General features: G+C 44.7%; 3 protein-coding genes across 4 annotated transcripts in view; 2 read left to right on the forward strand and 1 right to left on the reverse strand.

The window, feature by feature from the left end:
- Positions 1-6,796, reverse strand: part of zbtb40 (zinc finger and BTB domain containing 40) — an 8,415-nt gene extending 1,619 nt beyond the window's left edge. The window contains exons 1-10 of one of the 2 annotated variants that reach the window (XM_076013221.1): positions 6,714-6,796; positions 5,623-5,809; positions 4,740-5,179; positions 4,147-4,340; positions 3,091-3,310; positions 2,101-2,535; positions 1,815-2,021; positions 1,342-1,506; positions 588-802; positions 199-355 (exon numbers count right to left, since the gene is read on the reverse strand). In XM_076013221.1, coding sequence (XP_075869336.1) covers positions 199-355; positions 588-802; positions 1,342-1,506; positions 1,815-2,021; positions 2,101-2,535; positions 3,091-3,310; positions 4,147-4,340; positions 4,740-5,179; positions 5,623-5,774 — 2,185 coding nt within the window. In that variant the 5' untranslated portion in view covers positions 5,775-5,809; positions 6,714-6,796. Of the gene's footprint in view, positions 1-198; positions 356-587; positions 803-1,341; positions 1,507-1,814; positions 2,022-2,100; positions 2,536-3,090; positions 3,311-4,146; positions 4,341-4,733; positions 5,180-5,622; positions 5,810-6,713 lie in introns of both variants that reach the window. The other variant, XM_076013222.1, reaches the window with a different exon arrangement.
- Positions 1-12,459, forward strand: part of hdac11 (histone deacetylase 11) — a 400,302-nt gene that overhangs the window by 326,759 nt on the left and 61,084 nt on the right. The window lies entirely within an intron of this gene.
- Positions 8,508-12,352, forward strand: LOC142879778 (4-galactosyl-N-acetylglucosaminide 3-alpha-L-fucosyltransferase 9-like). The gene is made up of 2 exons (XM_076013253.1): positions 8,508-8,664; positions 11,246-12,352. The coding sequence occupies exon 2, from the start codon at positions 11,246-11,248 to the stop codon at positions 12,317-12,319; it is 1,074 nt and encodes a 357-aa protein (XP_075869368.1). The 5' UTR covers positions 8,508-8,664; the 3' UTR covers positions 12,320-12,352.

The following is a 12,459-nucleotide window of genomic DNA, read 5'->3' on the forward strand; positions in this document are numbered from 1 at the left end:
ATACGTGCCGATACCACAACGCCGATACCAGTTGTATATGTTTGTGACAATTTTGTAAAATTTGTGTTGGTACTGCAGTGTAACTTGTCCTGGAAGAACACACTGAGGAAAGTTGTTGAAATAACAGAACGACAATGGAAAGAGTAATTCTATCATTTGTAATGGTCTCACGAAGCACTCAGTATCAGCATGACTCACCCTGGTGCTCAGTGGCCTGATGTCTGCTCAGACTGGCAGCCGTGGGGAAGAACTTGAAGCAGACGTCACACTGGACCAGGTTCTTCAGCGGCTGGCTTTGGTTTGCAAAGACGTCCGGGTGGTTGGTGCGATTGTGGTACCACAGGCCTGACAATTGCTGCGGCAACACAAAAAAAACCTCTTTATTGAAATGACCCTGAAAACACTGGAAATATGGAGGAAATACAGCTGTTTGAAGACTGACTGACTATTAATATCGTTTCTTCAAGTTCGGCAGGCCAGATGAAAAACTTAACGGGCCGCATATGGCCCCTGGGCCATAGTTTGCCCATGCCTGATCTACAATATAAAAATATATACATTTTAAAGTGTCAAGTGCCTGCTCTCACCTGGTAGGACTTGTTGCAGAGCTCACAGCTGAAAGGTTTGCTCGACCTGTGCGTGGCCTCGTGTTTCTCCAGCAGGGCGGCGCTGGTGAGCACCTTGTCGCAGGAGGCGCACTTGTGAAACTCTTTGGGGTGGACCTTCTGGATGTGCTGCCGATGCTCCTCCAGCGTGGCGAAGCTGAGACAACAGCGCTGACAGTCGTGAGGCTGAGACACATCTGCAGCAGAGGAACGTCACCGCGTCAGCACGCTGCTCAACATCCAACACAGTAGTAGTAGCAGTACAAACACAAATTTCACAAAATTGTCATCTGCATACATATAAAAACTGATATCGGTGTCGTGGTCGTGTTGCACACATTTTTATTTGTTTTTTTACGAGTAGAGTAATCAACACCCGGTATTGGTACCGATACCCAATACTGGTATCAGCACTGATGACTGATACTGATATCGGTGTCATGGTATCGACACAATTTTTTTTTAGGATTACGTGTAGAGTACTCAACTCTGGTATTGGTACCGATACTCAATACTGGTATCATATTTTTTAGGAAGTATGTGTAGAGTACTCGACCCCGGTATTGGGGTTAGATACCAATATTGGGTAGCAGATCCCATCCCCGATACTGGTATCAGTGTTGTGGTATTGGCACATATTTGTTTTTAAGAGTACGCGTAGAGTACTCAACCCCAGTATCGGTACAGATACTTGATACTGGTATGTATTCCAGTGTGTGTCTGAGTGTGGACTCACTGTGGGAGGTCTGCAGGTGCACTGACAGCCTGCTGGCCTGGTTGTAGCCCTTGCCACATTCTCGACACACGTAGGGCCGGTCTCCCGTGTGCGTTCTGACGTGACGCGTTAACTCGATGGACTGGGCAAAAATGGCCTTGCAGTACTGACACACGTACATTTTCCCTAAACACAAAGAAGGAGAGCACATTTTCAAATCATGAAGTACCCCCAGAAGAAGTCGGTCCTCCTGGCTGGGCCAGGAGTGTTTGGTCCGGACGCCACAACCGAGACCAAGACTAGAGATCATCAAGATCGAGACCAGTGGTCGTGTCATCACAGTGTTGGCTGAGTGTCCACTGGTCTGGATCGAAACCCCCCAGTCCGTCCAGTCCCAGACGGAGACCTGACCCAGTGGAAATGCCTCCAACACTGAGGAGAAGCCAGTGAAAGCCATCAGGTGGTGGTTGAGTGAAGGTGGAGGTGTGCGTTACCCTCCAGGTGTTTCTTCTTGGTGTGGTAGGCCAGTGCGGCGGCCACGGCGAAGCTCATGTCGCAGTGTTTGCAGCGGTACGGCTTCTCGCCCGTGTGCAGCCTCACGTGGTTCTTCAGGGACGAGCTGGCGGCAAACTTTGCGCCGCACTCCTCACAAGAGAAGGGCTTCTCTTCAAAGTGCTCGCTGCGTTTGTGGTAGATCATCCCTGGAGAAGAAGTAGTATGAACAGTGTAATAGCGCAGTGGGAAATATAGCAGCAGCCAGCAGCTGGAGTGAGTTCTGACCTGACGGGTGTGCAAACGTTCGGCCGCACAGGTCGCAGGCCACCTTCTTCTTGGACCTCTGAGAGCCGCGGTGAGCCGCGGCCTGGTGCTGCCGCAGCGCCCTCTGGCTGCACACCCTGGTGGGGCACTCGGGGCACTGCTGCTCGCTCCTCTTCGACAAGGGGCAGCGCTTCATGTGGGTCAGCATGCGACACTTGTAGGCAAACGTCTTCTTGCACCACCTGCAGGGGTAGGGCTTCAGGGAGTCAGTGGCAGCATCAGCATCAGCATCATCAGCATCAGCATCAGCATCAGCATCAGCATCAGCATCAGCAGCAGCATCTGGGACGGCTCCGCTGTCCTCGTCTCTGTCCTCGTCTCTATCCTCGTCTCTGTCCTCGTCTTTCTCTGCCTCCTGCTTCTCTGCGGCTGCAGTGCAGCTCGGATCTTCAGACTCTGGAGGTGGATGCAGAAAATTTGGCTTGAGATAAGAAAGAAAACAAGAAAAGATCAAATACAAACAAGAAGTGTGCGAAATACCCCCCATTAACCCATCAGACCCCCTGAAAGCCTCAAAGCATTTCTTTTTCATATTTATATAAAATATTTATATTTAATATATTTATGAGCTGTAAAAATAGGTAAAAAGGGAAGAAAAACAAAAAGTGGATTTGTTTTTTTCAAGTTTAGAAAGTTATAGGAACTCTGCAATGACATGAACAAAAAAATCAAAATAAAGAAAGTGAACTTTTAATTATTTTACATATGCACAAAGTCATTGACTTTCATCTTTCAATTGCTCTCCCTGTTGAAGACCACCCTGTCTAACATTCCATTTTTTAAAAATATTTTATTTACAGAAGGGGAGAGGGAGCAGTGGGTTTACATCTCGCAGAAGAATGAACAGAAGCTGATGTTGCAAGCAGCACTGATGCCAAACAGCTACAAAGTATTCTGCATGTTGAGGAAATGCAGATGATTGGTGCTGAGCCACCATCGTGCTGGATGTACCTCCACTCTGTCTGGTGGGTGGATCCTGCCGCAGCTCCTCCTCCATCTCCTCCAGCAGTGGGTGCAGTGCGGTGGGCAAACCGGAGGGGGCATCGCTCTGAACGGTGCGCAGCAGGCGGAGGAGCGACTCTTGGCCGAGACGACCCTCCTTCACTCGGCCCATCAGCGCCTCCAACGGCGAGCTGCTGGAATCTGCCTCCTCGCAGCAGCGACACACAACCTGGTGGCACAGCAGCACGACACGAGGCTGGTGACTGTGTGCAGCTGCAGTGCAGCAGCACTGGCAAAGGGCTTCAGTGCCTCATCTGACACAATACAAATACATATTTTAGTCAGATGATCAGTTTGTCAGCAACTTTGACGCAGTGACATGCTGATAATTTTGTCTAAAATTCAAAAAAATGATGTATATATACATGACCCCACTGTCTTAAACACATACTGTTACTATCCTAAGCAAAGATTGGACTTAAACCTAATGATCTATTAGTTCTTGCAACAATAAGGAACAATAAGTTGTTACATTGTAATTTAGCATGAAATACAAAGGTTTCTAACTCCCAACTTCACACTGTCATGATGCACAACTGCAATGTATATACTGTATCGCAGATATATTCCGGAAGCGTCGGTCATTTGAATCATTTGTTGACTATACATAATAGACAGTGGGCTGGAATATTTATTTTCACTTTTGTGGGATAGATTTGAGTGCTGAGGAACAAACTTAGGCCAGGTGACAACTACTGCTATACAGCAAATATGCACTGCAGTTGGTGGAGGTAACAGTGACGTTTTAGTGCTACTTGGATGCAATAAGTGACACTGTTGTGGTAAATGTGGAGTGATGCATGTAAAGGGTTCATGTCTTTGTTTCAGTCTCTTTGGCAAACAGAAGTTCCACTTCCCATTCAAGAGAAATGACAAACTACGGCATATTTCACTCTGGAGAACACACAACGGACACTTCGGCATCACTTTTGTCTCCTGTGTGTGAGGGGAACCTGAACAGAATGTGTTCTGGCCTTCATCAGGGTGTGAGTGGGTCTGCTCTACCTGTCTCTCCTCCTCAGCCAGGCTCTTCTGTGCCGCCTGACTCAGCAGCTCCGTCACAGACGAGACCGTGGTGAGGACCTCCGCAAGGTTCTGGAGGAGCCCCACTACTCCACTTTCACCACCGTCAGACACTTTGACGCTTAACGTGCTGCTTCCATCCGTTACGCTGTCTGAGGAGGTTCCTCCTCCAGCTTCTGGAAGGTAAAAAAAAACACCAAGCAAAGTTCTATATGATCATGACATTTTTTTTAAGTTTTTTTATTTGATAGATAGATAGACAGGTAGATAGATAGATAAATAAATGGAGTAGTAAAAGAAAAGTCATAAAAACCACCATGATTGAGGTAAAATCAATGCACTGATTTCCGTCTTTAGTTTAGAAGTTGAATAAAAATACTTTTTCACACGGCTTCTGTTCACCAACTGAGACACAAAGATGTGGGAAAACTATGAACCCTGGGTTTTATGTTAACAGACAACACTTAGGCAGCATATACTCCCACGTAATGACCTGACGATGATGACATCAATGCATGCATTTGCAACCATGAAGCTCTTGGTGGCAAGCGCTCTGCTGAAAAGCTGACTCTGACCTGAGCTCTCTGGGACGTCTTCACAGGCTGGCCCACACATTTGCTCCTCCGCGTCTTCACCGTCAACACGACAATCTTCCTTTTTCAGTGGCGTCGCACCCTGGCTGCGGTCTGTGGCCAGCTGCTCCTGGCTGGCTGGTGACGAACACGCAGCAGTCACACTTCCTGCTCTGACGCCAGTCAGGTTTGCTGCCGCTGCCGTGTGTTTATTGATGTCCTGACTTGAAGGCTGCTGGTTCACCAGACAGGTGAGGATGTTCTTGAAGCCCACAGCGACATCAAACATCTGCAGGCTGTCTGCGGCAGCAATGATGCGACTGACGTTGTGTTTGCCCAGCGGTAGTTTCCCGGTGTAGACCATGTCCAACAGACAAAGAAACTCCTGCGAAGAAACCATTTCTGTGTCGATTGAAATTGTGTCCGAGCCATCCAGCAGGGATCTGAAAGAGATCAAACCCAGTTTGATTGCATTGCACCTTTATCACAGCTCATCCACAGACTATTGTGCATCGTGGAATGATATAATAGATTGACTATTCAAAAACAATATACTGTGGCAAACAGTTGTCGCTGGCTAAAAACTAGTTTCACAAAGCATGTTTGATCAAAACCCTGAATGATGGAGACTGAAGCTTTCTCAGTTTAGGCCAGAAAACAATTATATTGTAATAAGATTGATATTAGGCATATTTTAGAGTTGTCATATAAAATAAAAGTACAAAACTGCAATATTTTGCTCACTACCATATTGTCAAAATGTTATACCAGCCCACGCCTGGTTACGTAAAAACAAAAACTCACAGAAAATTGTTCAGTGATTCATTTGAAAATCGACATTCATCACCAATCAACTGCATTCACTAGCAGTGTGTGCCGACACTACCTGAAGAGCATGCTGGAGGCAGCCAGCACCAGTTTGTGTGCACGATGCGGACTGTCTCCCACTAGGATTGTGCAGTCACAAAACTGGCCCTCTTTCCTCAGAGACCACAGCTGCTGCATCAGCTGGCTGCTGTAGTTTGGGAGCTCCATCATTGTGCCCAACAGCCCAGGAGGGAAAAGGTTGCGTTCTGAATAGGTGGAAATGATAAAAAGATAAAGTAACAACAAGTACAATACAAACACAACTTCAATTTTCCTATTTAATTACATGTTCGAAATAATCAGAAAGCTGCCAGTTTTGCACCTTGAACAAAAACACATCTCACAAATTAATATTTATAGTATAAAAGTACAGACACTTGGTTTGTTGTCTCAGTAATTATTAAAATAGCATTTTCATGGTTTTTGTTTTCGTTAAAACAATATGCAAAGAGTAAACTCAACTTGGGCTGGAAATCCCGAGTTATGTTCCCACCTGACTAAACTTTTAAAATCACTTCAATCAACACAGATGTTTTAAAAATGCAGTATCGATGCGCTACGTCACATCTACAGTCACGTGTACATCCAGCAGATCGGTAGGAAGATTTAAATGCCCAAATGCAACATGAACATCACGCACAGTTAGTGGCATTGGCGCTGGCTGTACCTCATTAAACGGTGTCTTAATTTTTATTTTTTTTACCACATTAGAGGACATTTGTGATTGTGTAGTGTTCCGATGTGTGATCAATAAAGTACATCTATCTACATATCTAGTTCAGCCCGACAACCATAACAACACATTGCCACACACGCATTGGTTTACATACAAACCAAACAAACAATTTCCCCTACAAAAATAATGATAATGATGATGGTGGATGTTGGTGGTGGTGGTGGTGATGATCAATTACGGGTGCTCAATTGGCCAGAGTTGTGTTTGGAAGAGCCCGGTTAAGTTGTAACCTTCTTGGTCATTAGCTTTAGCTACACATGCTAATATGTTCTCCAAAAGGTGACAACAGCGGTGACGGGCCGTTTCTTTACACGACATAACGTGTTGGACGCCTCTGGAATACACCCGACTCATCACTGCTGGCGAGTCTTTACCTTGGTTTGAACGATTCAAACGAGCAGTCTCTTTATTTAAACTTCTTATCCGAACAACGCGACGCTGCGTTGAAAATGGAGACGCATTCTACGGCAAACAAAAGAGGACATTCCCCGCCTTTGCCTCACAGGTCGCGGGGACGGAACGTAGTGGATGCTACATGCGTTTAATTAGCGGCTATTATATATCGACGTTATTTTAACGACGGGAATACATGTAGAAAAGGCTAATTTAGCAAAAAGATAATGTTATATATAAGAAATTATATATACATTGGAACAAAAAAAATCACCTATTTCTATTTTGTCAGAAAAAAACAGAGGTCAGTCGATTTTTTTCAGCTTTATTTAATTTCAACAACATTGACAAACAAAACTATGAACTGAACATGTTCAATGTTTAAGGGAATTTTAAGGCCGCACAGATTTTTATAAGGCATGGGTGGATTTCTTATGAACCAGTCCTTTAAGTGTTCCAAACTATATCTTCATTCCCGTTCTTGAACTGATAGATATTGTATATTCTTTCATTTACTGTGTAAAATAAGAATGATTAAAAAGAAACCATGACTTTTGTCCGTATTATTTTCTTTTATCACTCGTCTTAGTAACCTACTTAGTGAGAGTTTTTTTTTTTTTTTATGGAACAATTGTCATGTACAAACGTCATGGCATTCAGTCTTTACATTGTGCAACAGGTGCATATCAAAAGAAAGACAGATTAAATAGACAAGGGAAAGCAGTGAAATAAAATTAAAAAAATAGGCTAGGGCTTTTTTTGTAGATCATATTCTTGCATTCTACTGACAAGTTTCATCGCATTCCCGTTGTTCATTACTTTGAGGGCTTGTAAGAAAGAAACTCATATATATAACTGAAGGTTTCATTCTCATGAAGTTGTTCAGCCAGCGCAGACCATCCATGGCGCAGACGCCGAAAAAGTCATTGCCTTCCTTTCCTTTTGTCCTTTGTGCTTGTTCTTGTTACACTGTGTAAGGCACTTTGAGCTGCATTTCATGGAATGATGGTATTAAGTATATCCCTAGAATTCTATATAGTCTTTTATATGTGTACTCCAACTAGGGTTGCCACCTCCTAGAGTTTCAAATCCGGGACATCTCGGGGGTGGGGGATGTCCCCGAAAGATACGGGACAAAGTGAAGTGCGTCCCGTATCAGTTCATTACGGGACAGGTTTTTTTTAAGTTGCCAAATATGGGACAACCGCGTATATTACGGGAGTAGACCACAGACGGAAATCAAATGAGGTTTTGTCATTTTCCCTAAAAAAAAAAAAAAAAAAAAAAAAAAAAAAAAAAATGGGACAAATTGTGTCCCGGGAGAGATTTTATTTTTCCTGGGACAGGTGGTGAAAAAAAAGGAGAACAATTCTGGGAAAAACGGGACGGGTGGCGACCCTAACTCCAACCGTCCAGAGGTGAACTTTCAAAGTCTCTGCTTCCTTGCGTTGTTGACAACTCGCCATTATGTCGAAGTTGGCAAAAAACAAAAAAACAAAAACAAAAAAACAACCCCAGGTTGGTTCGTTGCTGGTGTCAGCAGGTGTTAATCATCAATCTATGACCGCCAGGCGATTCATTCCCCCTCGGTCTATGGCGAGCGCTCTCGAAGGGAAATCGAAATGAGCAAGAAGCGCCAACGGAAAAACAACAGAGGAACAACAGAAGAAGAGGCGTTGAACGGACCAATCAGAAGAGTTTGGGCGTGGTCATCTCGATTTCCTCCTGGGGAAACAAATATCGTGACAACGTTTACAACGGTTTATATACTGTACACCCCCCCACCCCCGCGCAGTTGGAGGGAGAATTGCCGGTGTCTAGGTACACCGGTGGCACTGGGGCGGCACGCACTGCACACATCCGGGATCCGCTTTAGGAGCGGAAGTCGTCTGAACGAACTCGAGCAGAACTGTGCGGCGCCCGGTGCACAAGGTATGTCTGCCGTTTACTACTCAAGTGCACACACACACACACACACACACACACACACACACACACACACACACACACACACACACACACACCAATCTAAAGTCCGTACTTCTCAACCACGGTTTCCGTTGTTTGTTTGTGTTTAAGCAAGGGGGCGTCCTCGCCCCTTTTAACCAGACAGGAAAAGACGAGCATATTACGAAAAAAAACCAAAAAAAAAACTGTCGAATGGCTTTGACTCCGATGACAGAGTTTAACAGAACTAGAACACGTGTCAGTTGCGTACATTTGTTTGGGGGACTTTACGGTTGAATAACTTCTATTAGTGATTTATTTAATATTTTAAATATCAGTATTTTAAATATTTAATAGTTTAAATATCAGAACATTGTATATTTATAATGGAGAGAAAGTGTGTGTGTGTGTGTGTGTGTGTGTGTGTGTGTGTGTGTGTGTGTGTGTGTGTGTGTGTGTGTGTGTGAGAAAAGGAGTTTATGTTGCGCTGGTTGCTGTTCACACTGTGACCAGAGGGACCAAATGGAAACTGTCACTAATAAATCACTAATAGAAGTTATTCAACCGTAAAGTCCCCCAAACAAATGTACACAACTGACACGTGTTCTAGTTCTGTTAAACTCTGTCATCGGAGTCAAAGCCATTCGACAGTTTTTTTTTTGGTTTTTTTTCGTAATATGCTCGTCTTTTCCTGTCTGGTTAAAAGGGGCGAGGACGCCCCCTTGCTTAAACACAAACAAACGACGGAAACCGTGGTTGAGAAGTACGGACTTTAGATTGGTGTGTGTGTGTGTGTGTGTGTGTGTGTGTGTGTGTGTGTGTGTGTGTGTGTGTGTGTGTGAGAGAGAGAAAAGGAGTTTATGTTGCGCTGGTTGCTGTTCACACTGTGACCAGAGGGACCAAATGGAAACTGTCAGTCTGTGTCGGATGGACCTGTTCCAATGTTCTATATATACATATATTTTATGCTTACCAAACATTGTATGAAGGGCGTCACATACGTACACTCTGCATTTTTGTGTTTATTTGTGATCCGTCAGGTGTGCAAAGGTCGCCAACATTGAAAAGTGATAACACGTTTTAAGACTTGCAGAACATTGAGTCGCTGCAAGTGCACAGTATTTTAATGACGATGCTGTCAGGTTTGTCATCAACAATAACACTAACACTGATTTCAGTTTGATGGTTCATAAAGTAAATAGTAGTGATATGCACACACTGTGTGTACTTTTAAGTGCACATTGTGTTGTTTTTATGCTAGCTTTCAGCCCCTTGGTTTTTGTTCTGTATTCCAGCAGTTGAGAAACATCCAGTGACAAAAGAAAAAATTATAATTTCATCCATTTGTCAATTTCACACCATGGTCAGGTGACATCTTTTCTTCTTCTTCTTCTTCTACTTTTTTTTTTTTTTTTGCTGCAACAGGATGAAAGCTGTTATAAGACTGTCCACAACCCTCTGAGAGCACACACATAGTTAGCATAGGGAAGTGGTTACACTGGCTCACTTGGAGAATGTACTATCATGTTGTACACAACACGGAGTCACACTATGCCAAAAATGGGCCTGCTTTTCAACAACAACAAAAAAAGAAGACTTATTCAAAGTGTTACTACTTTTCTTGTTGGAGAGTGAAAATTAATTTCCAACAAACTTTGTTTTTAACGGAAGAAGGACGGGAGATCAATGAGGGGAAAGATTTGCAGGTAGAGTCAGACTAGTTGGTTAAGACTAGTTATACTGCCAGTGACTCTAGTAAAGTGGATTAGATTTTTGTACAGGATATGGCAATGGCATTGGCACTGGCACTGGCACGCCCCTAAACCCTGTACACATTGCTGATATTTTCAAAGCACAGACGAGGTCTATTTATGTAGTATACCGCAAACTGCTACTGCTACTGCTACTACTACTACTACTGCTACTACTACTGCTACTGCCACTGCTACTGCTACTACTACTACTGCTACTGCTACTACTACTACTACTACTGCTGCTACTACTACTGCTGCTACTACTACTGCTACTACTACTACTGCTACTACTGCTACTACTACTGCTACTACTGCTACTGCTACTGCTACTACTACTACTGCTACTACTGCTACTACTACTACTACTGCCACTGCTACTACTACTGCTACTGCTACTGCTACTACTACTACTGCTGCTGCTACTGCTACTACTACTGCTACTACTGCTACTACTACTGCTACTACTACTGCTACTGCCACTGCTACTACTACTGCTACTGCTACTACTGCTACTGCTACTGCTACTACTGCTACTGCTACTGCTACTACTACTGCTACTACTGCTACTGCTACTTGATGGCTGTGTACACTGTAATTTCCCCCCTTTATGGTACAATAAGGGGGGAAGGGCAGGTTCCCTTTATTATCAAAGGGATTTTAAAAGGTTTGGGTCGTGGCTTAACGCTAAGGAAAAAAATCTGTGGGTCCTGAGACTCCACCAGTTGAGAACCACTGTCTGAAGCCACGTATCAAGACCGAACTTTTTGATGCTGTGGACTGCCAACTGATTGCAATCATTTCTTCCTCCACAGATGAAGCCTCCACTACTACCCAAGAAAACATTGTGCTCGACAAAGATTTTTGCTTTTGGCCTTGCCTGCTGTGCGTTGGCGTTCTGTCTATACTTCAATAGCTCATCTCCAGTTTGCAGACCTCGCAGTGATTATGTAGGCCTGGACACAAATGAAAAACCAATAGTCTTGCTTTGGTTCTGGCCCCTCGGTGTGAAGTATGACTTCAACATGTGCTCGTCCTACTTTAAAATCGATAGCTGTACCCTGACAGACGACCGGTCCCTCTATAGCAAGGCCCAGGGAGTCGTCTTCTTCCACAAGGACATAGGCCTGGCTTCGTACAACATGCCGTCGGCTCCACGGCCGCCTTTTCAGAGGTGGATTTGGTTCAATGTGGAATCCCCGACAAACACGCAACAGAAATATGGCCTGGGGAACCTCTTTAACTTGACACTGAGTTACAGAAGAGACGCAGACATCACCGTGAGGAACGAGCTCACCGTCGTGGACGCCAAGGAAAACTTTGTCCTGCCAAAGAAAGACAAAACGGTCTGTTGGATTGTCAGCAACCAAGCGGCGTGGACCGGGGCCGGCGTGAGAGAGAAATACTACCAGGAGCTTTCCAAGCACATTCCCATCAATGTCTTTGGAAATGCCTACGGAGGGCATTTCCTGGCTTACGAAGATTACTACAGCACCATTGGTAGCTGCAAGTTCTACCTGTCATTTGAGAACTCCATCCACAGAGATTACATCACAGAGAAGGTCAATGGACCCCTGGTGGCCGGGACGGTACCCGTGGTACTGGGTCCCCCGAGGAAGAACTACGAGGAGTTCATTCCGTCCGACGCCTTCATCCACGTGGATGACTACCCTGATGCCAAGTCCTTGGCACAGTTCCTGCTCCACTTGGACCAGAACGACCAGGAGTACATGCACTACTTTGAGTGGAGGAAGTTCTTCACGGCCACCCCTCATCTTCTCTCCATCAACTATGAATTCATTCAACCCATCTGCCTCGCCTGTGACTACATATCAAGAAACCATGACTACCATGTTGTGAATGACCTTTATGAATGGTACTTTGAATAAAAAGCCATGGTCCGAAGGGAAAAAATATCAAATCACTTTTATAAATTTCTTTTACTACTGAATCTGCCATGGCCTCCAGCCAGCCAACAGCTCGAGGCTCCTCCACGGGATTCGCCTGATTGCCTGCGTGTGCCTGTTCC

This window comes from Nelusetta ayraudi, unplaced genomic scaffold (assembly GCF_046127955.1).
Source record: "Nelusetta ayraudi isolate G7.1 ecotype Tasmania unplaced genomic scaffold, CSIRO-AGI_Nayr_v1 ptg000146l, whole genome shotgun sequence".
In the NCBI taxonomy this organism is placed as follows: Eukaryota; Metazoa; Chordata; class Actinopteri; order Tetraodontiformes; family Monacanthidae; genus Nelusetta; species Nelusetta ayraudi.